We start from the raw sequence: 26011 nt of genomic DNA on the forward strand, positions 1-26011 counted from the left end.
AATCTACACATTACCTTGAAGCCAAGATTACAGCCACGCTTTTGGCCCGCTTGACATGGCTTTCTTCACCTCTCTTTTCAGTCTTTGTAATACCAATCTGCCAGTTCTCTAAATGCTCCTAGTACAGGTAAGCTCAACAGAATTCAGCGTCCGCTCCCATCGCAGCCCCACATCCCATGAACTTCATGCTGCCCTCCTGAGGGCCAGAGGACCCTAACTCTATTCTTTTGTGCCCATGAGTTTTGCTATCTACAGGATGGCTAGGGGACCAGAAAAATATCTGTCTTTGATTGGATTCAGCATCATCTGTCTTAAAATGGTGAGTTCACCTTCACATTCATAATCTCTCTCTCTCTCTCTCTCTCTCTCTCTCTCTCTCTCTCTCTCTCTCTCTCTCTCTCTCTCTCTCTTCTCTCTCTCTGGGGCTGAGGGGTTAGAGGAGATAGAACTCAAAATACTCTAGGGTCATACCAAGATGGTATGTTTAAAATTTAATGTGACATATTAGAAAAAGAAAAGATTATCATTATATTTTAAGAACAAAGATTTTTGGAAGAAGAGATCTGTCAGCAGCTTCTGACTTAGTTCAATAGGCAGATTCAAAGGGGGGAAAATGAAACAGTAATATGAACTGCCTCTGGCCTGTAAATTCTGTTTGGATTCCTTTGTGGTACATTTGTGAACTGGAAATGAGTTGTACAAAAGAATGCTTGTGTGGATTGAAAGATTGCTCACATTCTGTACAGAAATATGATTCACCTATTAGGGTTCTCCTTGTTATTAGTTGTCTGTTTGAGGGCTCTGATTAATGTTTTATATTTCCCCAAATGATGTTTTTCCCTATGGTTCTAATTTCCTGAACTTTTCTTTTTCAGGTTGTTTCAGCTAAGACAGGTAACATTTTCTAACTTATAGGTTTTCCTTCCTCATATTTTGATTTTGATTTCTATTGTCGATTCATGGGCTGCCCTCAAATCTAAAGGCAATACCAAGAAAATAATAATATTTTCTGAGCACTTACATGGGGTGCTAGCCCCACTATGTCAGGTATTGGGAAAGCTATAACTGGTAAGACAATTGGATCATGTTTGAAAATAAGTTCTTGTAAGATATTCTTAATTGTGTATCAAAATGTGTAGAGTTATATAGCAATGAATTTTCTTGTATACAGTTGGTCATGAGCAAAATATGACAGGGATCATTATTCTAGCCAAATAAATAAAATCTTAGCTACAATAGTCTACCTTACAGGACTTTTCTTATTCATCTAGAAACATTGTACTTCATTCATGATTTAAGATTCCCTGCTTTAAACAAAAGAAAGTTTACACTTTCAAAGCTACATGTTTAAGATACAGTAACTCAAAGCTGAAAAGGAGCTTGCTCTTCTTTTTTAAACATGTATTTGTTGAAGTCTGCATTTTCTTTCTTTATGAGTTATTTTGTTTTGAACTTCAAAAGGTTGTACAATTTAATGTGCCCATCTAAGTATCCAGTGAGGAACTCTCTTTTAAAAGGATTTAAGATTTTTCTTAAATTAGTGACTGAAGGCAAAACAATTTTTCTAGAAGGTTCTCCTGGCTTATTCATCCAGAAATCTAAGCCTTCGGGATGAAAAACAATGTTTAATATAATGGAATTTAGATTATCTGTAGGAACCCTCTAATATTGAATACTTCATTGATAAACACTCAATATAAATTAGAACAATTTTCACTTTTTTGTCTACATCATAGAAGAGGGAAGTAGAGTTAAGACAATTTTAAATTGATCATATATGGCCGGGCAATAAAATTTCATGAAATCCATGAATATATAACTGTTTTAAAGATTACTTTCTGCTTTATTCTCATTTCTTTGTTCTTGATACACCCATAGTGTTATTGAGGATGATGAGAAGGGACTATTTTGCCATATTCCAAGTGGTTTTATTTTTTTTCTATTAGTTTTTATTTATTTTATTTGAGTTAGGATCGCTCTATATTGCCCAGGCTAATCTCAAACTCCTAGCCTCAAGCAACCCTGCTTTAGCCTACTGAATACTTGAGACAGGTATATACTATCACATGCAACTTACAGTTATTTCTTAAATAATCAACCTTCGGGTGACAAAACCCAACGGTCTCTTACAAGGTCTCACCCATCCAGGACACACTGACCTCTTACAGTCCTCCCATCACCTTCTCTATACAAAAGAAGAGGGTATTCTGATGGAGATATCAGTGAATCGTGTTTATTAATTCATCCTTGCTTTTCAGTAGCTTGGATGGGTTTGCACTGTGTAGAAGGCTTCATGGAGGATGTGTGTATTTTGCTTTTCCTAAGGTTCTGGCTATTTGTGTCAGGCCTCTGGGGTCTCTGGGCTAGTTTAGATCTCTGAGTTGGTAGAATGCACAGAGGCTGAGTATCAAAGGCCGAGTGTCAGAGTGGTTGGGTACACGGTCTGGGATTAACATCTTATCTTTCATCAGTCCAGCTAGTGGGCTAACCCGAGAAGTAAGAAAGAGTTAGAACAATTGCTACTCCATAGAGCAAGACATTTACCACTCAAGCATCTCAGTGTTCTGCCTCTGTCTAATTGGAGATAAGAATCTGGTGGTCTTTACTGCCCAGGCTGGTTTTAAACTGTGATCCTCAGATTTTAGTCTCCTGAGTATTATAGGTATGTGCCATTGGCACTTTGCTAAATGATATCATGGAACAGTATCATTCAGCTAGTGGTATAGTTTGGTGGTAAAATCGTCATGTAGCTTGTATGTGTGAGGCCCTTGGTTTGATCCTCAGCAACAAAACACCTGATCACACACAATGAAATGTCTCTCAAGTCTCTTACTATAAATGTGTAGCTGTTACTTATGTTTCCAAAATTGTAATCAAATGACATAGTATCAATAGGTTTGTCAGTTTGCTCAGAACTATCATTTCCTTCTCTAGTTCATGCTCATTCCTCTCTTCTTTCCATGGTCTTGCTTTGTTGTTCTCTTCTCTGAGAGTTGTTGAGGTTTGTCATAGCATGAAGAGTACCTACTCACCCATCCCTCCCACCAAACAAATATCCCCTATGTCTGGTCCCACCTTTTATCCTGCTGTATCATGACTGGCACTGGGCATATGAGTTTACTCATGTTATAGCTGGTGACTCCACTTGCTCCCTACACAAAGCCCACTGGCCACAGCCACACTTGAATTCTCCCACCCAGACTGTTCTGCTCTCTCCTTGACTCTCCTACCACCCCAGATAAGCCTTGTGACATTGTCACATGACTTGCTGTCATGGCTGGCACTAGTCAAAGCCTGCTGAGTGTCAACCATAAAACAGCACGCTCTCTCTCCAGCCTGCAATCAGCCTTTACTTCCCAGAATCTCATTCTCACTGGCATCTTCCATAGTAGTACTGCATGGTCTGGCTTTCACACACACACACACACACACACACACACACACACACACACACACACACACACACACTTTCAAACTGCCCTTACATTGACTATCTCACATAACCTTTACAATAACTCAAAACCATAAAGGGTTTACATTTCAACATAAACCCTCAATTGTAGATCTTATTAATATTCCACCTTGCTCAGAAGACAAACTGGAGATGAGAAAGGTTGAAATGACTTGCTCTTTTTCCCACACAAAGGTTTAAAAATAGAACCAGGACTGAATACTGGAGTTTATGAATCCACATCCTTTTGTATTTCTCTACTACATGCTTCTAAATTTCACTCCGCTAACACTGGCTCTTTGGAGAAAGTGCCTGTCCAAAAGCCAAGTCAGGCTTTTGTCAGGTTCTGTGACAGGCAGTATGAAGCTGATCTAACATGCTAAACTACTTATTATTACTATTCATATAATAATTTTGCACTGGTACTGGGGCTTGAATTAAGAACCTCACACTCTTGCTTGGCTTTTTGCTGAAGGCTGGTATTCTACTTCTTGAGATACATCTCCACTCCAGGCAATTTTTTTGTGGGCAAATGCCCAAGCTGGTTTCGAATCACAATCCTCAGATTTCAGTCCCCTGAGTAGTTAGGATTACAGGCATGAGCCACCATTGCCAGACATGCCAGTCCTTTAGATTGGCTCTATGGAAGCACTGTCAGGTCTCTTTTGTCTACAACTATTTTTTTTTTTTTTGGTCAGGGATGGGGTTTGAACTCTGGGCCTGGATGACAGCTGTCCCTGAGCTCTTTAGCTCAAAGAGGGTGCTCTACCACTTGACCACAGCACCACTTCCAGTTTTATGGTGGTTAATTGGAGATAAGAGTCTCACCGACTTTCCTGCCTGGGCTGGCTTTGAACCATGATCCTCAGATCTCAGCCTCCTGAGTAGGTAGGATTACAAGTGTGGGCCACTGGTACCTAGCTCTGTCTACAACTATTTAGCTTATTATTTCTCCAGGAAGTTAGTCCATTCCAATGAGTAGGAGTGACTATCACAGGAGGTAGGAGGTAGAGGAAAAAGAATGAGTTGGGAGAGATCAGAAAATGAGAGGAAAGAAAACACAGACTCCAGGAGAAATGACTAGGAGGAGAAGAGGGATGTGGCCCAGGGAGGAAAAGGGAGCTCCAGCTGTTCTTTAGGGGCTTCCTGCAGAATCAGCTTCCGCCGGCAAATGGCTCTCAGGCCTGAACCTCCTCTAGCATACATTACCAGCATGATTTTCTTTCAATAACAGAAGAGACAGTTGTGAGTGATGTTCCAGGAATGTCTGGCCAATGCACAGTGGAGACATTGTTCATTTTTGCAGCATGGTTATTTCTGAGATAATGCCAAATTCAACTTTGGGCTATTGGTAGAGAAATAGAAAGTTGCCTGTATTGTGCACATAGGGATTTGGCTGGGGAGAGGGAACTTGAGAAGAGTGGATGCCAGCAAATCACTCTTCTGTGTCTGTTCCTCCTTCCTCCTTGCTCTATTCCTTTTGCTTTTTAGTTTTGCATCCAGGTCTTGGCTCATCCCCTAGGCTGATACGGAAACGATCCCACTGGAGATTCTCCTACCTCTGCCTCCTGTGTGCTGGGATTATAGATGTGCACCACCAGGCCCAGTCTGCCCTTTATTTTCAAAATTGGCATGTAGTGATTTGGCCCAGCAAATAGAATAGATTAAATATAAAAGGCCAAAATCTCTAGTTTCAAATATAAAACCTAGCTATGTTCATTTGACCTTTCCTTCCATTTGAATCTCTGATATCCAGGACATTGCTGTGTCTGTGTCTGTTCTAAGGTGGGAAATTGGATTACCACGCCATTATCTCCCAGCCCATTTCCAAAGCAGAGAAACGAAGGCCTTGTGTGCTCATGGTGAGCATTCCTCTTCCTATCCCCATGGCCAACAACAGCTGAGCCCAGGAGGAAGATCACAGCCCATTCTTATACTGATAGAGATTCTCAGTAGGGAAAGGGAAAACAAGGTCTACTTTTGTTTTATATTTTTTAAAAAAAACCTAAAAATCATTTTACCTCAATAGTAAGAAGGTACCATGACGTAATTATAACAAAGGGCTCAACTCTCCCTCCTCTTCTGTTAGAGTAAATACCATTGGGAAATGCATGAAGTGCCTGAGAGAGTGCACTGGGAGGTAGAGATGAAGGGGTTCAAGCTGGGAGCATGCAGCCAGTTTGGGGACATGATACTCTCTTTCCTTTCAGCATTCTTTTCCATGATCACTTTCCACTCCGAATTCTTCACAGCACAGAAAGTACAAATGACTCCACAGGCAACTGGGGAGGGGGGGGAAATCTCTGTAATCTAGGCTGGCACTTTACCACTTGAGCCACATCACCACTTCCAGCTTTTTTTTTGTAGGGTGGCTGGTTAATTACAGATAAGAATTGCTCACACTTATCTGCTTGGGCTACCTTTCATATCTTCAGATCTCAGCCTCTTAAGTAGCAAGGATTATAGGCATGAGCCACTGGTTTCCTTTCTTCTTCTTTTTCTCCCCCTTAGCTTTTTTTTTGCTTATGTGGTGCTGAGGAATCGAACCCAGGGCCTCATGCATGCAAGGCAAGCACTCTACCACTGAGACACCTTCCCAGCCCATTTTAAATGTAAATTTTATTGTTATTAGTTAGTGAAGTGTACATTTCTCTTTGGACAATGTCACTCCTTCCTTCGCTTTCCCCCGGTTTCCCCCTCCCATTCCTGCCCACAAGTTGCATAGTTCATTTTCTACATAGTCCTATCTTTTCTTGACCTGGAAAGTGAGGGCAAAAGCTTATATCTAAAAGAGGGAAACAGAGTGGTGTAGTTTAAAGAGAAACTGATACAAAGATATCCCTGTAAGATATCCTGGCTAATGGACAACTTCACAATGTCTCTCAGCTCCTGAAATACCCACTATTGACCAGGCATATTCAAAACTCAGCAATAGTATCACTGTAGAATGGGCCACAGTGCCAGGGGCTACCAGTTACCTGCTCACCGCTGAAGATGGAGACACAGTCATTGAGACCATGGTGGCCAATTCCCCAGGCACTGTGACAGGCCTGAAGGCTGCCACCTTGTATCAAATCACCATCAGATCCATCAGTGCGGCTGGGAGAAGTCAGGCATCACGTCCGAAGCAGGCAAAAACAGGTAGGTAGCTGAATGCTGCTCAGAAGTTCAACATTTTCCATGGCCTGGATCAGTGACAATCTAAACATAAATGTACAATGTAGTTTGATGACACTTGATGGCTGCAATTTAGGATTTAGAAGTGAAAGCCAGCTGGGAGATTGTGGCTCACAAACCTGTAATCCTATCTACTCAGGTAGCTGAGATCTCAGGTTTACAGTTCAAAGTCAGTCCAAGCAGGAAAGGCCTTGCGACTCTTATCTGTAAGTAACCACCTAAAAAACAGAAGTGGAGTTGTGACTCAAAGGGGTAGAGTGCTAGCCTTGGGCAACAGCAACAACAAAAACAAAAAAGTTCAGGATAGTGCCCAGGCCCTGAGTTCAAGCCCCATGACCAAAAAAAGTGAAAGCCACCAATTATGGTTCATTTGGTTTCTTTTTCTTTTTCTAAGCAACTCAGCTTTCTGTGATAGGGGTAGCATTTAAATGCCAGATGCTTTCTGCTTTGGGAATTAAGGCCTATTTCTGGGCATCTTTAAAAGCATTCTTGCTTTTAAATCTCTGAAAGAAAGATTTCCATTTTTTAATCCAGACCAAACAGGCAAAACATGGAAATGATTTTGCTGAATATGCCATAGACATATGGCATGTATGTTATAAATAAAAACATTTGGTTAAAGCATACCTAAGTATATTTCTGAAGGAATAAGTGCAGGGCTGGGTGTATAGCTTGCAGTAGTGCACTTGCGGAGTATGTACAAGGGCCTAGATTCACTCCTCCATACTACAAAAAAAATGTTATGTGCATATTAAAATAGTATAAACTGTCAGTTACCCCACTTCTGGTTTTCTGGTGGTTTATTGGAGATAAGATTTCATGGACTTTCCTGCCCAGGCTGGCTTTGAACCGCGATCATCAGATCTCAGCCTCCTAAGTAGCTAGGATTACAGGTGTGAGCCACCGGTACCCGGTTATAGGGATATTTTAATCCAACTGTTGACTAACTTCTGGTTGAAAGTACTGTCTCATATTTATAGTTTTTCAATATCTTTGAAACATTATGGTTTATACAAACTTATACTTTTTAACTAACTTCCTTCCTTCCTTCCTTCCTTCCTTCCTTCCTTCCTTCCTTCCTTCCTTCCTTCCTTCCTTCCTTCCCTTCCTTTCCTTTCTTTCACCAGTACTGGGGCCTGGGGTTTTAACTCAAGACTTCATGTTATCCCTTAGCTTTTTTCCCTATGAGCCACATTTTCTGTTTCAGCTTTTTACTGGTTAATTGAAGATAAGAGTCTAAGGACTTTTCTGCTTTGAACAACTCAGCTTCCTGAGAAGCTGGGATTATAGACATGAGTCACTGGCACCTAGCTTTGTTTATTTATTTCTTCAATGTTATCATGCTGGGGGTTGAACCCAGGTCCTCCTACATGCTAGGCCAGTGGTCTACCACTGAATTACATTCCTAGCCCTCAAGTAGCAATTATTTAATAGTGCTCTGCCATGAAACCTGCCTGCCTGCCTTCCTTCCTTCCTTCCTTCCTTCCTTCCTTCCTTCCTTCCTTCCTTCCTTCCTTCCTTCCTTCCTTTCTTTTTTCTAAAAGCAAATAGTTGTTTTTATCACATGGATAATCAACCTCTGTTTACTCACTCCTCAATAATTTGAATTATCCTCCACTGGATTTCTATAACACAGATGCATGACCTGGTATTGTTTGTCTTTCTAGTGTTGGCAGCACCAGTTCTAGAAGTAAGCTCTCCTGGTCCAGATTCCATCCTTGTGCAGTGGGAAGCTGTATATATGGCCATTGGGTTCTCTGTTTCCATTATGCAAGCCAATGGTTTGGGTAGGATTTGGAAAGAGAATACTACAAACACCTCCTTGACCTTCAGCAGCTTAGATGCGGGGACTCTCTACACGATAAAAGCCTATGCCTGGAACGCCAATGGAATCCCTGGGGATGACTCCACCTGCAATCAGAGAACAAGTAAGGACTCTGGTTAATGACAGGGGCCACGTACAACAGCTCCTGGGAGCAATGTTCAGTGATAAGTAGAGAGCAGCTGGCAATTTAAATTTATTACAAAGTTACTTATAGTGCTATCTGCCTCAGCACTTTAGACACTTTCTACACCAAGCACTTGGTGGCCCACACCTGTAATCATAGCTACTCAGGAGGCTGAGATCTGAGGATTGTGGTTTGAAGCCAGTCCAGTGAGACCAATCTGAGAGACTCTTATCCTCAACTAACCAATGAAATGTTGGAAGTGATGGTGTGGCTCAAGTGGTAGAGTGTCATCCTTGAGTGGAAAAAACTAAAGGATAGCACTTAGTCCCTGAGTTCAAACACCGATGCTAGTACAAGAAAAAGAAAAAAGAAAAGGAACTGTTGCAAGGAGTACACAGAATGGAGTACCTCTCCCTGTGATCCATCTCAATTGTAACACCCACTGTCCATGTCATACAGGACATGATTCTTCTAAGGTGCACCAATCACTCCTGTCCCTCCTGTTTTAATGTCCTCCTCCCCGCCCCCATTTTCTCTTTTATTTCCTTTTGCGCCAGTACTAGGGCTTGAATTCAGAACCTGAGCTTGTCCCTTAGCTTTTCCCTTAGCTATACTCTACCACTTGAACCACAACTCCACTTTTGGCTTTTTGGGTGGTTCATTGGAGATAAAGAGTCTCATGGACTTTCCTGCTTCGACTGACTTTGAACTTCAATTCTCAGATCTCAGCTTCCTGAGCAGCTAGGATTTCAAATGTGAACCAACAGCACCCAGCCCCTTGTGATTTTTATTTATTTATTTATTTGTGTTTTACCAGACATCTCTTGTCCTGTCCTGGCTCCAGGTTATAATGAAAAGATCTGGACCAAACAGGGATTTACTCATTTAACAAACATTTAGTGAGTGTGTGCCACCTTGGAACTAGCATTGCTCCAGAGACACAGCAGCAAACCTGACAGATATACTGCTACCGGGTGCTTTATATTGTCCTAGGAGTCCATGTGTTACATGAGGCCAACGTGGAGCTTGCCACCACCTCTCCTCTACTCGTGACAAGCTGGACTGTAGTGTGTTTTCTTACCCCCTCCATGCTAGGAAAGCCATAAGGAGGATTCCTACAGCATGATGACTGAAAGGCCAAATTGAACTGCTGCAGCAAACCAAAGAATAAGAGAGAGCAAGAGAGGAAGGACAAAGGCAGAGACACAGGCAGCATGAGGTGTGGTTCTTTTCCTTAGTAAGCAGTCCGCAAGTAATATGACAAATAAATGACAGGCTTTCCCCAAACAAGCTCAACCAGCTTAGCTGTTTTGCTACTTGGGAAAGGATCTAGGAAAGGATCGGAAGAAACCAAAAGTATTTTCTTCAACTTGAGTTTTAGAAAGGAATGAAAGACTCATTGTCTACAGGCCAAAGCAGAAATGTAGGGAGAAGGGAAGGGCTTTGCACAGGAAGAGACCATAACAAGTAGCCCCAAGGTGATTTTAGAAGGAACTGGTGAGTTGGTGCATTGTGACAAATCAGACTTCCTGGACCTTTACTTACCTTCCTTCCTTCCCTCCTTCTTTATTTCCTTCCTTCCTTTTTTCCTTCCTTTCTTCCCTCCCTCCCTCCTTCCCTTTCTTCCTGTCTCCATTCCTTTGTTTCTTCTTCCTTCGTTTCTCCATCCTTCTTTCTTCCTCCCTCTTTTTCTTTCTCCTCCCTTCCTTTTCCCTTCCCTCCCTTCCCCCCTTCCTTCTACTCCCCTCTCCTCTCTTCTTTCCTTCCCCACTCCTTCCTTTCTTCTGCTCTGCTCTGATGCTCTCCTCTTTTTCCTTTCCTCTCTCTGATCCCTTCTCGCCCCCTCTCTATTTCCCTCTCCATTTATTGAGGCCCACTACGTGCTGAGAGAGCTTAGTTGATGGAATACAACATTAAATCAAGCATGATTCCTACTCTCAAATAACTGATTATGTCCAAAGGTGCATTAATCAGCTGTCACGGTGCTGTGTAATGAAGTGTTCAAGTGGAAGGTGTGCAGTGTGGCACAAAAGGGAGCATTTCTGTGAAGCTGGGAATTGAGAGAGCCATTTGGCTTCTTGAGGCTTTCCCTCTCATTTGTTTCCTCATGTTTTAAAATGTTTTTAGAGAGTTTGCACCTTTGTATTCAATTTTATACCAGCTATACTAAGTACCCCAGACTGGGTGGCTTACACAACAATAGTATATATTGTTTCACATCAATGGAAGCTAAGTCTGCAACTAAGGTATTGGCAGGGTTGGTTCCTTCTGAGGGCTGTTGGGAAGGATCTGTGCAGGCCTTTCTCCTTGACCTATGGGTAGCCATCTTTATGTTTATATGGTATGTGTGCGTCCACTTAAAAATACTTCTGTATTTATTTATTTGGTGTTGATTCTGGGGCTTGAACTCAGGGCCTGGATGCTGTTTCTATGTTCTTTTGCTCAAGGCTAGCACAGTACCTCTTGAGCCACAGGTCCATTTGTGGCTTTTTGGTGGTTAATTAGAGATAAGAGTCTCATGGACCTTCAGGAACCAAAATCCTCAGATCTCAGCCTCCTGAGTAGCTAGGATTACAGGCCTGAGCCACTAGCACTGAGACATTTTCTTCTTCTTTTATAAGGACATGAGTCATGTTGAATTAGGGCCTACCTTAATGACCTCATAGGAATTAATTGTACCTAATATGACACTATTTCCAAATAAGATCATATTCTGACAGTACAAAGGTTAGAATTTCAGCATACAAATTTTAGGAGAGCCCTATTCAACCTGTATTGTCTCTCCTCCCTTCCCCCCCCCCACAATTGTACCTGTGTTTCCTAGTTCTCATTGTAAAGCTGCTTGTCTGAAAACTCTGTAGGCTGCTCCCTTCAGTCTTGGACCCAGCATTTCTCCAACACAGGCCTGTCTCAATAGAAGCCCACCATGCAATGAGGAAGAGGCCTGTGGAGATGGTCATAAGGACAACACAGCACGTGTCTGACTTGCCAAGAATGAGTTGGATTCCTTCTCTGTATCCAAAGTGTGCAGAGGACTCTCTGTCCAGCGCATTCTCTCTCCAAGTAGTCTGTTCTCCTTTGAAATCTTTATTATAACACAGACTCAAAGGGGAACTGAGGCCAACTTTTTCCTCTGCAACCCAGGAGGACATTTCAAACTTCAGATTTGTTTGGTTTTGTTGGGTTGGGTTGGGTTAGAGTCTCACTTTTATTATGTAGCCCCAGCTGACTTGAAACTTATGATCTTCTTGCCTTAGCCTTCTGGATGCTGGGATTACAGACATGTGCCTTCATACTCGATTTTCCTCAAGGTTTTAAAATGCATTAACTCTAGTGATAGGAAGTTGGGTTTCCAATTCGGGTTTCACTCAAGGCTGGAGCCACAGCCTCTGGAGCCACAGCCCCATTTCTGGCTTTTTGGTACTTCTTTGGAGTTAAGAGTCTCATGGACTCAACTGCCTAGGCTAAATATCAAACCTTGATCCTCAAATCTCAGCCTCCTGAGTAGCTAGGATTACAGGCATGAGCCACTAGTGCCCAACCATATCCAACTCTTGGGGTACCATATTCTAGGGATTTTCAGCATTACTAAGCTGAATCTCACTTGGGTTCTTGAATCTATCACAAAATCTTGATTATTTCTCAAACACACAGGTCCTCGTGCTCCTGCCAACATCCAAGTATCTTTTGACAGTGGGGCTTTGAGGGCATCTGTTTCATGGACCCCGACAGAAGGGGCTTTCAATTATACTGTGAAGGCACTGAGTGACTCTTCTGAGCAGAGCTGTAGCACAACTTTCAGCTCCTGCAGCATCTCTTCCCTGCAGTGTGGCACTGAATACCTGATTTCCGTGTTAGCAAGTAACGATGCGGGATCCAGCGAGTCCTCTTCAGCGGTGACCTTGAAGACTGGTATGTAAATGAATGAAAACCCTTCTAGTCTGGCAAGGCACGAGGGGAGGAGACAGGAGGGAGACAGGAGTCTCAGGCAATATTCCAAAATATTCTGAAAGCCATAGAAACCAAAGCCTTTTCTCAATGAAAGCATTGAATGAGACATCCTTATGGGTTTGAATATTGATTTGGAAAGCAGGTATTATACATTGCAAAATGCTCCTTTGGATATTCAGAGGCTGGTTTCTATTCTAGATCTTTTGTTGTAAGGTGAATTCAGTAGCAAGATACAGAGAAGCCACATTTTGCTCCAATTGGGAGTCTTTAGTAAAAAGCCAGCGACTGAATGGTGGACTCCTGTCTCAAAGACATTGAACCATGAAGGCTAGAGAGGAAAGAATAAAAAACAAAAATAATACCAACAAACCAATTCAGCTCCAATGGAGAGCTGAAATGGGACACCAGGGTGACCAGAGAAGAGCCAGGAGACTGGAGACAGGAGACAGGACATGAACACACAGAGATACTTGTCACATGGCATCATGGTGCCAGGGCCTAAATAGAGTCAGGTCAAGGGGCAGGGTCACAGGAAACTCAAGTCCTAGCACTGGACTGACAGTAACTTGTCATCCAAGTCCCCACTCCTGCTTCCGGGGATTCAGGCAGGTCCATCACCTGGGAGGTGGGGGCTTCACCTTCCCCGACCATGAAGACAAGATGCCAGACTCTACCACCCACCATGTGGCCAAGATGGCGCTGGCCAGACAGATCTCCCTACTTGACTTTCACACATTTTTCTTCTCTCAAATTTCTATTTATTTATATATTTATTTATGACAAGTGTCCCCAGTAGCTGCAACATTCTTGACATGGGTTTCTTTCTTTTTGATTGGGGTATGGGCATGGTTGATGGGAGATGACAACAGAGTCTCATTATGTAAGTCCAGGCTGGCCTGGAATTCCTAATATTCCAACCTTAGCCTTCCAAGTATAATCCATCTGAATCCAAGCTTGGACTACAGATGTGTACCACCACTGCTAGCTTCTTGTTTTTGTTTGGTTTGGTTTTTTTCCATACTTGAATCTGTAAGCATTATGCTCACCTTTGGTCCTCAGCTCCACCCAGACCTGAGCTCTTCCCTGCCTGGAGTTCCCACCATACAGCTGGCCCTCCCTCTCTGCTCAGACCCACCTGAACTCCCATCTACTTCACTTCCTACCCTCAGACCCTGCTGCTACCTAGAGAGTGGAGGCTGCTGTGTGCTCTCTCTTGGGGGCAAATATGGCTCCTCTAATAAACCTTGTAATAATCTTCCTCCTGTGCCTGCCTGCCTCTGCGTGGTCCCCTGGCAATGTGATGAATCCTTTCATGGATCCTTTCAGAACCCAGGGCTTCACATTGTTGCTTGGCTTCTTTTTCATCAGTGCTCTACCTTCTGAGCCAACTTCTGTTTTTGTTTTGTTTTTGCTGGTTAATTGGAAATAAGAGTCTCTCAGATTTGTGTACTCAGGCTGGCTTTAAACCGTCATCCTCAGATCTCAGCCTCCTGCTTACCTAGCTACTTTTTTTTTTTAAAGATAAAGCCTGTCCTGTACATTTCTAATTCTGAATATGTTTAGATAATTTCCTATTTTCATTCTAATAGGAGATGTAAAAGGCACACAAATGTGGAAGTTTTACCCCTTTATTAAGACACACTTACATGTTTTTGTAATTGTAACTAACGTTTAGTGGGGCATACTGTATCTCAAACACATTATATTATTTACTTTATATGACAGAAAGTTTAGTGTGGAAGGTTCCATTATCTTCATTTTTAAGATGATAACATTGAAGATCAGAGAGACTGAATAATTATTTTTCCAAGGGCACACTGATAATGAACATTAGAGGTTTAAGTTCAAGTTTGCTGGACTTCAGTTCTCTATGCCAAAGAAAATGTAATAATCTCCACTTTATCCAACAGCCAGAATTATGTCATTATTAGTTAAAAAGGCATCTGAGCAGAGAAAAGAGTTCTTATCAAGCTAATGAACTCTATTTTATTGGGGGAAAAAACATAATGCATCTAATCTCAGACACGGTTTCTGAGAGTTATGTCAGTTATCACTTATAAACACAGTGGTTGGGAATCTCTTTTGACATCTATAGTTTAATGTGGATGGGACATTAAGTATGGTCATAAGAAAAGGGTAATGAATGGTGAGAGAAGAGATAAGACACAACTGTTATGAGTTACTCATTTAATGCAGGAGAGAACCATCCAATCTTCCATACACATCCAAAGGGTGAATGATACTGAAGTACATTATCTATGTATATAGATGGCACAAGGCTCCCATTGAAAGCTGTTGAACAATGGAGAAACAGGGAGACAGAGCAATAGAAGAGGTTAATCCTGTCAATGTACAACATATACATACCGTGGTGAAATTCCTTTGCTCAATTAATATTCACTAACATACAAGAGCACTTGAGCAGCTTTTCATAAAAATCTCAATACTCAGACTTAAGGCCACTTAAGTTGGCATTCCTGGGACTAGATTCTACATAAGAATCAATTTTAAGGGGCTGGGAAGGTAGCTCAGTGGTAGAGTGCTTGCCTTGCATGCATGAGACCCTGGGTTCGATGCCTCAGCACCACATAAGCAAAAAAAGCTGGAAGTGGTGCTGTGGCTCAAGAGGTAGAGCACTAGCCTTGAGCTGAAGAGCTGAGGGACAGTGTCCAGGCCCAGAGTTCAGGTCCCACAGCCAAAAAAAAAAAAAAAAAAAAAAAAGAATCGATTTTAAAAGCTCTTCAGCAGATACTAATGCACAGTCAAGGCTAAGTGTTGCTGAAATTGTCTGTGATGTTTTTACTTCCTGCCCTTCCCAGTCTAGAAAGGACCACTGTAATTTTTATATAACAATATCAGTCATGACCATGGGAACAAATGTGATTTATAGTAAAGGAATTATGTTTGGGAAGTACTATGGTTTCCTGGGGCCCAAAAAATATGTGATATATTTTAGGAAGAATCTGTTTAGAGATCATGAATAACGTTTTGAAAGCAAGGGGTTTGAATGAATAGTTTTCATTGGAAATTGTCCCTTCAAAGACTTCATGCAATGTTGATCTTGGATAAATAAGATATTGCCTTACAAGATGCTGGTGGCTTATTTAAAAATCCTAGCTAGGAGGCTGAGATGTGGGGATGAAAGTTGGAAGCCAACCTGGACAGACAAATCCTAGAGACTCTGTTCTTCAATTAACCAGCAAAAAGCTGGAAGCAGAGATGAGGCTCAACTGGTAGAGCACCAGCCTTGAGCAGAAAAAGCCAAGTGAGAGCACGGAGTTCAAGCTCCAGTACTGGTAACACACACACACACACACACACACACACACACACACACACACCACACACACACACACCACACACACACACACACACACACACACACACACACACACAGAGATGTTGGAAATAAGCAACTTCAATCAAAACAATCCATGCCTATTTCATATATAATCAAGCATCTATTATAAAAGATAAAACTTAGGACATCTGAGAATGCCTACTTAGTTTGTACCAAATTGTGCTACTATTTGATTTGTTCAATAATACCCAGCATCTTAACTCGCAGCTTGATGTCATGGGCATGAAATTGTGTTGTCATTTGGTACATGGGAGGCTGCAGCTAGGAGAATATATCATGTTTTCTGCTTTGCCCAGAAAGACCCTTTCTAACTCTGCAATCCTGGGCAACTCATCCAACTTCTATGAGCCATATTTTCCTTAACTGTAAAAGGATTCCATTATTGGAAGAGTTACAGTAAATATTAATGAAATGCACAATGGCTGATGGTTATATTTTAAATCCAAAATAGACAAAGAAAAAAATACCAGCCGGGTGCCGGTAGCTCACGCCTGTAATCCTAGCTGCTCAGGAGGCTGAGATCTGAGAATCACAGTTCAAAGACAGCCTGGGCATGAAAGTCCATGAGACTCTTATCTCCAATTAAGCACCAGAAAACTGGAAGTGGTGCTGTGGCTCAAGTGGTAGAGCGCTAGCCTTGAGCTGAAGAGCTGAGGGACAGCGCCCAGGCCCAGAGTTAAGACCCATGACTGACAAAAAAAAAAAGAAAGAAAGAAAAAGAAAAAAAAATACCAAATAGCTAACTCAAAGATATATACCATATCACTCAGGCTATACAAGCTTAATAAGAATGAGGCCAACTGTTTCAACGAATACTTGAACAATGCAAATCCTCATATCTTAACTATCAAAAGCTAGGTACTGGGCTGGGAAGGTGGCTCAGTGGTAGAGTACTTGCCTCACATGCATGAGACCCTGGGTTTGATTCCTCAGCACCACATAAGCGGAAAAGGCTGGAAGGGGTGCTGTGATTCAAGTGGTAGAGCATAGCCTTGAGCTGAAGAGCTGAGGGACAGCACCCAGGGCCAGAGGTGAGACCCCACAACTGACAAAAAAAACAAAAAAACAAAACAAAAAAAAGCTAGGTACTGGTGTCTCATACCTATAATCATAGCAAATCAGAAGGCTGAGATTTGAGAATAACTTTTGAAGCCAGCCCAAGCAGATATATCAGTGGGACTCATATTTGTAATTAACCAGCAAAAAGTCAGAACGGGGTATGGCTCAAGTGGTACAGTGTCAGCCTTGAGCAAAAAAGCCAAAAAGAGCACTAAGCACTGAGTTTAAGCCCCAATACAATACCAGTAAACACATACACACACACACACACACTCTCTCTCTCTCTCTGATGGATATTATTTCAAATATTTCATAGAAAATATTATTTCATAGAATTCTAGGGGCTGGGAATGTGGCTTAGTGGTAGAGTGCTTGCCTAGCATACATGAAACCCTGGGTTCAATTCCTTGGTACCATATGAACAGAAAAAGCTGGAAGTAGCATTGTGGTTCAAATGGTAGAGTACTAGCCTTGACCAAAAGAAGCTCAGGAATAGTGCCCAGGCCCTGAGTTCAAGCCCCTTGACTGGCAGAATGAGTGAGTGAGTGAGAGAGAGAGAGAGAGAGAGAGAGAGAGAGAGAGAGAGAGAGAGAGAGAGAGAGAGAGAGAATTCTATTAGTAAGGGTTTGGCACCTCTAGTGTACATTGTGGTTCTACAAAGAAAAAAATTCTAATGTTTCTGAAATATAGTTTTGCCTATTGGGCACCAAATTCAAACTTAAGAATTGCTGACTTGGTTGTGTTGAAATTATGCAAAGAAAATCTGCAGTAGTCTCACCGGTACTTATGATCGCTCATTTCCTAGTGGCTTGTGCACCTGCAAGAGTGACCATCCAAGAAGAAGCCCCTGGCCACCTGTCTGTGGCTTGGTCCAATGTAGATCTGGGTGATTACTATGTGGCTTTTGTGAAGAGTGATGATGGCTTGGAAGTCCACTGCAATACGTCCCTCACACAGTGCAACTTCTTATCCGAGTGTGGCTTTACATACTTTATTAGTGTCTTTGCCTATAACAAGGCAGGGCAGAGTCCTTTGGGTGATGTATTCAATTATACCACAGGTAAGTCACATTTGAAGCTTGTGAAGATTGTTCTCAGCAGCGGAATAAGTAACCTATTATACTCATTGACTTAACGAATTGGGTGGAAGTCATCCTAGGGCCAAGAACAAAAAATGCCTCTCTCCTGTCATATTCTTTGTAGAGAGGGAAAGTTTGGTTTCAGGAACTCAACATAATAAGAATGCACGATTGAGGAGTAAAAAGGGAAGAAAGAAATTCTCACAACTCAGGAGACTGAGATCTGTGGATCATGATTCGAAGTCAGCCTAAGAAAGAATGTCTACAAGACATTTACCTCCACTAAACTACCAAGAAAACTGGAAGTAGAACTGTGGCTCAAATTGTAGAACATTAGCTTTGGGCAAAGGAAGCCCAGGCACAGTGTTCAGGCCCTGAGTTCAAGTCCCAGGACCAGTATAAGAGAAAGAGGGAAGTGGGGAGGGAGGGAGAGAGGGAGAGAGGGAGGGAAGAATGTTGTTCAACCCTGCTTTGAAATTTAAACCCTCCACAAAGATGTGCTCAGTATTCAGGCCTGTGCTAGAGCCCAACAAAGATGCAGCTCTTCCATATCAAGAGTTTTCTGTTTCCCTGAGACCAGAGAGACACAGCGATGGCTAAGATGCTCTATGATTTGGAGAGGTTAGGAGCAGGACACTTGGGTTTAAGTCCTAACTTCCTATCTTGACCACTAACTCATTCATACAATGGAAATAATGGTGGCTACCATGCTGCTTCCATTGCCAAATGGAACAACTAATAACCATAGGACAAGTATGAAAAGATCTTTGTGGTAAAACAGAATGCTAATATTTTCATGAGCATCATTATTATCATCAGTATCCTCTCCATTAAGCTTGGGTCTTACGCTAAGCAAGAGCTTACGTCATAATATATCTTATCTATCCCTTTTTCCTCACTTCTAATCAGAGTGACCAATATAAGAGAGATGCTCTATTTTCATTTTTTTTGTGTTGGTATTAGGACTTGAACTCAGGGCCTACATGCTGTCCTTAGCCTTTTTGCTCAAGGCTGGCACTCTACCACTTGAGCTATGCCTCCACGTCTAGCTTTTTTTGCTGTTTAATTGGAGATAAGAGTCACAGAGAGTTTTCTACCTAGGCTGGCTTCAAATCCAGATCCTCAGATCTCTGAGTAGCTAGGTTTACAAATAGGAACCACTGGTGTCCAGGTCCATTTATTTGTGTGTGTGTGTGTGTGTGTGTGTGTGTGTGTGTGTGTGTGTGTGTGTGTGGCTTGCACTCTCACTTGTCTTTTTTTTTTTTTTTGGTCGGTCGTGGGGCTTGAACTCTGGGCCTGGGTGCTGTCCCTGAGCTCTTCAGCTCAAGGCGAGCACTCTACCTCTTGAGCCACAGCACCACTTATGGTTTTCGAGTGGTTTATTGGAGATAAGAGTCTCATGGACCTTCCTGCCCAGGCTGGCTTTGAACCGTGATCCTCAGATCTCAGCCTCCTGAGTAGTTAGGATTACAGACGTGAGCCACCAGCACTCAGCTTCTCCCTTGTCTTTTGAGCTCAAGGCTAGAACCCTATTCCTTGAGCCATGCTCCAACTTCAGGCTTTTTGCTTATTAACTGGAGATAAGTGTCTTATATACTTTTCTTTTTAAACTGAATTTGAACCTCGAACCTAAGATCTCAGCCTCCCAAGGAGCTAGGTAATTATAGGATGATAGTAAATTTTATCACTATGAGGGATCCAAGTAATGGGTGCTTTTGGAATTTGGAGTAAGAAGCTATTTATCAAGTGGCTCAAGTGGGCCTTCCAGAGGGAGTAGTTCAAATGTAAACGGAATGTAAGTGGGCAAGAACTGATCTTAGAGGAACTCCAAGGTAAATTAGATGTTTATTAGTGAGCTCCTTTCAGGTTTCTTCTAAGATCAACTAGGACAATTATGTTTGCCTCAAGCCCAGCTTTGTCTAAAGAGACTGAAAGGATTTGAGGAGTTAGACTCAATATGATTGTGTGAGGCGGAAGCACAGAAGAGGAGCAGGCTTTCTAGAAGAGAGTTCTGTCATCTTCAAAGATACAGAAGTGAGAGCATGTGTGGGGTGGGGAATTGAGAAGTCTGCTGGGGCTAGGAGGTGGGTAGGGACAACTGAACATGACAGCTTGGGATGACCCTGGATGTCAAACAGGGTTTATCTTTTGTGCAGTGGGACTTAGGCCAATCTTGGAACTAACCAGAGCCATAGGGTTTCTACAGTAGTGCAGGAGGCCAGTGGTCATGAGGAGGCCAGCACCTGATGGCATTGCTCCTGTAACTGCCCTTTGTTCCCTCTTTCAGCTCCCTGTTGCCCTAGTGACATTAACCCTGTGTTAGTGTCCAGTGACAGAGTAGAGATGGTCTGGTCTCCTGTCCGAGGTGCAGAACTCTATGAAACCAAGGCCAGAGCTGGGTCCCGCGTGGTGGAATGCAATGACACCGCCCCTGCCTGCACACTCTCGGCTCTGCAGTGTGACACCAAGTATGACGTCACGGTGTATTCCTTCAGCGAGATCCGGGGCAGCAATATGTCCTGTGCACCCCAGTTGATTACCACAGGTGAGGTACAGCTAGTGTCTGAATGATTCGCTCAAGCTACGCATCTTAGCATGGACATTCAGTAACACCTAAAGGCGAAATCCCCTTACCCACTCTTTGTAGGGACCAGTTGAGTCTCTGCTGTATTGAGGAGAAGTAGAGGAGAAGGTGGAGGTAGAAAGTGAGAAGAAAGAAAGGGAAAAAAAGAGACTAGGGAGAAGGAAATTGCCTCAGCCATTCAGTTCTCTGTCTGTCTGTCTGTCTGTCTGTCTGTCTGTCTGTCTGTCTGTCTGTCTGTCTGTCTGTCTCTCTCTCTCTCTCTCTCTCTCTCTCTCTCTCTCTCTCTCTCTCTCTCTCTCTCTCTCCTTCCTCCTTCCCTCCTTTATCTCTCTCTCTTTCCCAACCCTCTTTGTTCCAGTACTAGGGGCTTGAATTAGGGTCTTGTTCTCTTACCTGATTTTTTTCACTCAAGTCTGGCACTCTACCATTTGAGTCACAGTTCTACTTCCAGTTTTTTGGTGCTTAATTAAAACTAAGAGTCCTATAGACTTTCCTGTCCAGGCTGACTTTGAATCATGATCCTCAGATCTCAGCCTCCTGAGCAGCTTAAATTACAAGCATGAGCCTCTGGCTCTAGGCTAGTCATTCAGTTCTTTCTGCCTGTGGGTGATCAGCCTGTGTGGGCGACTGTGCAGGTGTGTAAATAGTTGTTACTTTGCTTTTGGAGATCAAAATGCTTTTTAACATTTTCTAGTTGACCCAGCAGTACAACAACCCAATCCACTAGGTCAATGACATCAAGTTTCCCACACCACATCTCTATGAATTTCTCCTATAGGTAATGGGTATGCTTGAAAGCTATGATCATTTTCAGTGGGCAGGGATCCGTTTTAGATCAAATGGCATATGTGATGTTTTTGACTCAAGCTGTTCTAATGAATAATGTACAATGAATCTCTCAGCTCCTTGTAGTCCTGAAATAAAAAGTATTTCCACGGATAAATTCTCTACAATTAATGTGCAATGGCAAGCCACTAATGATGACGCCACATACACCGTGACTGCCCAGGGGGAGAAGGGGTTGTACCAGTGCCGCAGCGCAGGACAGGCCTGTGCCATGGGGGGTCTGCCCTGTGGCTCAGTGTTCTCTGTCACTGCTGTGGCTGAAACACAGGCAGGAAAAAGCCCACCCAGCTATAGCGTCTCCCTGGAAACAGGTATGTAATGGCCACCAGCCCAAATGTTCACTTTGGTGGGGGGCTAGGAATTGTTTGAAGGCATGAACTTTATTTAATCAACCTTATGTATGACAGAAATATGGTCAACTCAGAAGCCTTTCAAAGAACCCTCATCTTAGAAAATAGAACTGTCAATCCTGTGTGTGTGTGTGTGTGTGTGTGTGTGTGTGAGCGTGTGTGCTGGTACTGGGGCTTGAACTCAGGGCCTGGATGCTGTCCTTTGGTTTTTTCTGCTCAAGGATGATACTCTACCACTTCAGCCACAGTTATTGAAGATAAGAGTTTCTGTGGATTTCCTACTCAGATCAAGGTTTTAAACCTTGATCCTTAGATCTCATCTTCCTGAATAGATAGGATTACAGACATGAGCCACTGGCTAGCACATTCAACATTTTACTTATTCTGGAAAAATAGCTTATGTTGGCATCAAAGGAGCAATATATTGACTCATTTATTAGAATTTATAGCCTCCCATGATACAAACTGATCAAAACAGCTAAGAAGGAACCAAATGAGCTGATTCATTATTCATATCATTGGCTTAGTGCTTTCAAATCTTTCTCTAAGACAAATATGCTTTCTGAGTTTAAGTTTCCTAGTGTTCAACAGGGATAATAATCTTATAGGGTGTAGCAAGTACTGAATTAATGTCACAAGGCACTCAGCACAGAGACTATTGCGTAGGAATAGCTCCAGTGCTTCATAACACTGAATGTGAGTGAAATGAGGCAAAATGCTGGGCACTGCTGGCTCACGCCTGTAATCCTGGCTACTCAGGAGGCTGGGATCTGAGGATCACAGTTCAAAGCCAGCCTGGCAGACTCTTATCTCTAATTAAACAACAAAAAGCTGAAAGTAGGGCTATGGTTCAAGTGGTAAAGCATCAGCCTTGAACAAAAAAGCCAAACAAGAAGGTGAGGCCTTAAGTTCAAGACCCAGTACCAGCACACACAAAAAGAACTGTAGCAAATTACTTAAAGCCTTTGGGCATTATTTCTTATTATATACAATGATAGATGACATTTTGGACTGTGAAAGTTGAGCCACTTCCACCCAAAAGTAGCAAAACTTACTTTTTTTTTTTTTTTTTTTGGGTCCAGTCATGGGGCCTGAACTCTGGGACTGGGCGCTGTCCTTCAGCTCTTCAGCTCAAGGCTAGCACTCTACCACTTGAGCCACAGCACCACTTCCGGCTTTTTTTTTTCCTTATGTGGTGCTGAGGAATTGAACCCAGGGCCTCGAGCATGCAAGGCAAGTGCTCTACCACTGAGCCACCTTCCTAGCCCCAAAATTCTTTTTTTTTTTTTTTTTTGTCAGTCGTGGGGCTTGAACTCTGGGCCTGGGCGCTGTCCCTCAGCTCTTCAGCTCAAGGCGAGCGCTCTACCACTTGAGCTACAGCGCCACTTAAAACTTACTTTTTAAAGTATTTTATAATAGAGAAAATGCTAAATACACATGAAGGTTCTGTGTATCTATATTATGTATAAGGATTCTCTGGAAAATTGAGAAGGTGTAGTATCTTAAGTAGCTAAGAAACCAAGCTTTGAGCTGGGCATGGTGGTATATACCTGCAATCCTAGCACTCAGGAAACTGACTTTCAAGTTTGAGGCCAGCCTGAACTACAAGATCTTGTCTTAGAAAAGACTGAAAGTGAGCATGCACGCACATGTGTGTGCGTGTGTGATGCATTACAAAATGCATGGGAAAGGCAAAAAGAATTTCTTGCAAATGCTACACTGGGAGAAAAAGTGAATGCAACTATTGTTTTAAGATTATTTTCTTGCTCACTGCTGGCTCTCTACCACATTGGCTCTGCTTCCAGTCCAATGATTACTATTTTATTTGTTTGCCAGTTCTTGGACTCGAATCCTGGGCTTGGATGCTGTCCCTAAGCTTTTGAGCTCAAGGCTAGCATTCTACCACTGCTCTATTGCCAGCTTTTTGGGACTAATTGGAGATAAGAGTCTCACAGGCTTTCCTGCCTTGGCTGGCTTTGAACCATGATCCTCAGAGCCTAGCCTCCTGAGTAGCTAGAATTACAGGTGTGAGCCACCAGCACCTGGATCAATGATTTTTTTTTCCTTAAAAAATGGTTTTTGGAGGAGGGAAACCTCATATTCCCACATCTTGTTAGTGTACCGCATTTTACACAGTTGATGTTATAAAATGTCTCAGAGGGCACAGACAGAAGGAAAAATTTGATTAACATTCATTACAAAAACTGAGAAATTTAGGATATTGAGTGAAAGACAGGCAGAGTGGAAATAAAACCCCAATTATTTTACCTTTTTTCCCCTCATTTAAGTACCATGCTGCCCAGCTGGACTGATGGTAACTCAGGTCACCCAAGCAATAATAAATGTGAGCTGGAGTATTGGGGCAGTGACCCAAACGTATGTGACAGTTCTGGAATCCCATGCTGGACAATCCATGTGTCAAACCCATCAGAACCATTGTCTCCTGGGATGCATTACATGTGGCATCAACTACACGGTGGCACTAAAGGCTGTTAGTGCTACAGGGTTGACTTCAGAATGTGCCTACCAAAGTTACTCTTCCAGTAAGTGAATTCTAAAACTCTAGCACTGGACTATCGGTATGAACTTGACTATTCCAAGGCTAGGCACAAACTTTCTTCCTTTCCATCTTTAAAAGGATGCTGCAAGCTGGGCCCTGGTGACCCATATCTATCATTCTAGCTACCCAGGAGGCAGGGACTGGGAGGATTTCAGTTTGAGGTCAGCCTGGGCAAAAAGTTCATGAGCCGTCATCTCAACAGAAAAAGCTGGGCATGGTGTGATGTGTGTCATTCCCGCTCCAGGGAGAAGTATAAATACCAGGATCAGCTCAGAGAAAAAGCCAGACCCTATATCAAAAATCACCAGAGCAGAAGGGGCTGGACAAGTCACAATGGAGTGTCTAACAAGTGCGAGGCCCTGAGTTCAAACCCCAATACCACCAACAAAAATGCTGCATTTCCACCCAGCTTGCACTATCATTTGGATTCTTAAATGTTTGCAGTTTTCCCCTTGACTTAGAATCTCAAAGTTTAGGCCTCTGTCGGTAATAGGGAAGCCCCAGCCTCCTGAGTAGCTGGAATTACAGGTGTGAGACACTGGCACCAGGCTACTGTTAAGCATCTTTATGTTAGTTACTGAGAATGCTGCATCTGGTATTCTGACTGACAAAGTGTGGCCCTTTTCAGATGTTCAGAAGAGGCCCAAAGAAGACCTAACATCTACTACCAGTGAACTAGGGAGCAGTGAACTTGGTTACCAGACTGTCAAGGAAATGGCTGCTCTTGAGGCCACATGCCATTCGACTCAGCAAACTGTTTCTAATTAGAGCTGAACACATTGCATTTCTTTTGAACTGGTACTTGAACTCAGGGCCTCATGCAGTTGTTTAGCTTTTTTTGCTCAAGGCTGGTAGTACTCACCACTTGAGCCACTCTGCCACTTCTGGCTTTTTGCTGGTTAATTGGAATTTGTCTCACAAATGACTCTGCCCCAATTTTGAACTGAGATCCTCAAATTTTAGGCTCCTGAGTAGCTAGGGTTACAGTATGAGTCACTTACCCCCAGGTTCCCAATGAATTCTTGTGTTTTGCCAGTATTGGGGTTTAAATCAGGATCTTGTGCTTGCTAGGCAAGCACTCTTCATTTACTCCTGCCTCAATTCCTGAAATGAATGACATTTAAGCTTAATTCCACTGAGGTAAAATGAAACTAAGACATCACAAGAAATCTTGAAAGGATTCTTTGCACTTGACTCACAGATTAAGTCATGTATAATACAATTCAATCTCTTCCAACTGTGGGCCTTTTTGACTCATCCTTAGTCTATACTAAAAAGTCACAACCAGCACTGGTGGCTCACACCCGCAATCCTAGCTATTCAAGAAGCTGAGATCTGAGGATCACAGTTGAAGCTGTGAGATTCTTATCTCCAATTAACTAGCAAAAAGCTGGAATTGGAGCTCAAGTACTCAGTACTCTCTCTCTCCGCCTCTCTCTCACACACATACACACTCTCTTTCTCTCTCTCCCTCACATACACACACACACACACACACACACACACACACACACACACACACAAATTCACACTCCACACCACCCTCACACATGGATCTTTAATCATTTGCTCAGTAAGGGAAGAATTTGAACATCCCTCCCCTTCAAGTTCATTCCTTATGCTATTCTAGCCAGTAATCAAGCAT

The 26011-nt window shown here is 42.6% G+C and overlaps 1 protein-coding gene across 1 annotated transcript in view; it reads left to right on the plus strand.

Annotated features, from left to right (window-relative positions):
* Window positions 1-256: 256 nt before the first annotated feature.
* Window positions 257-26011, plus strand: part of Fndc7 (fibronectin type III domain containing 7) — a 35621-nt gene continuing 9866 nt past the window's right edge. Inside the window, exons 1-9 of the mRNA XM_070007387.1 lie at window positions 257-319; window positions 876-894; window positions 6338-6592; window positions 8296-8556; window positions 12232-12489; window positions 17754-18008; window positions 20314-20571; window positions 21513-21767; window positions 24095-24349. Coding sequence (XP_069863488.1) covers window positions 257-319; window positions 876-894; window positions 6338-6592; window positions 8296-8556; window positions 12232-12489; window positions 17754-18008; window positions 20314-20571; window positions 21513-21767; window positions 24095-24349 — 1879 coding nt within the window. The remainder of the gene's footprint in view (window positions 320-875; window positions 895-6337; window positions 6593-8295; window positions 8557-12231; window positions 12490-17753; window positions 18009-20313; window positions 20572-21512; window positions 21768-24094; window positions 24350-26011) is intronic.

This window comes from Dipodomys merriami, unplaced genomic scaffold (assembly GCF_024711535.1).
Source record: "Dipodomys merriami isolate MVZ:Mamm:240054 unplaced genomic scaffold, mDipMer1.0.p SCAF_7, whole genome shotgun sequence".
NCBI lineage: Eukaryota > Metazoa > Chordata > Mammalia > Rodentia > Heteromyidae > Dipodomys > Dipodomys merriami.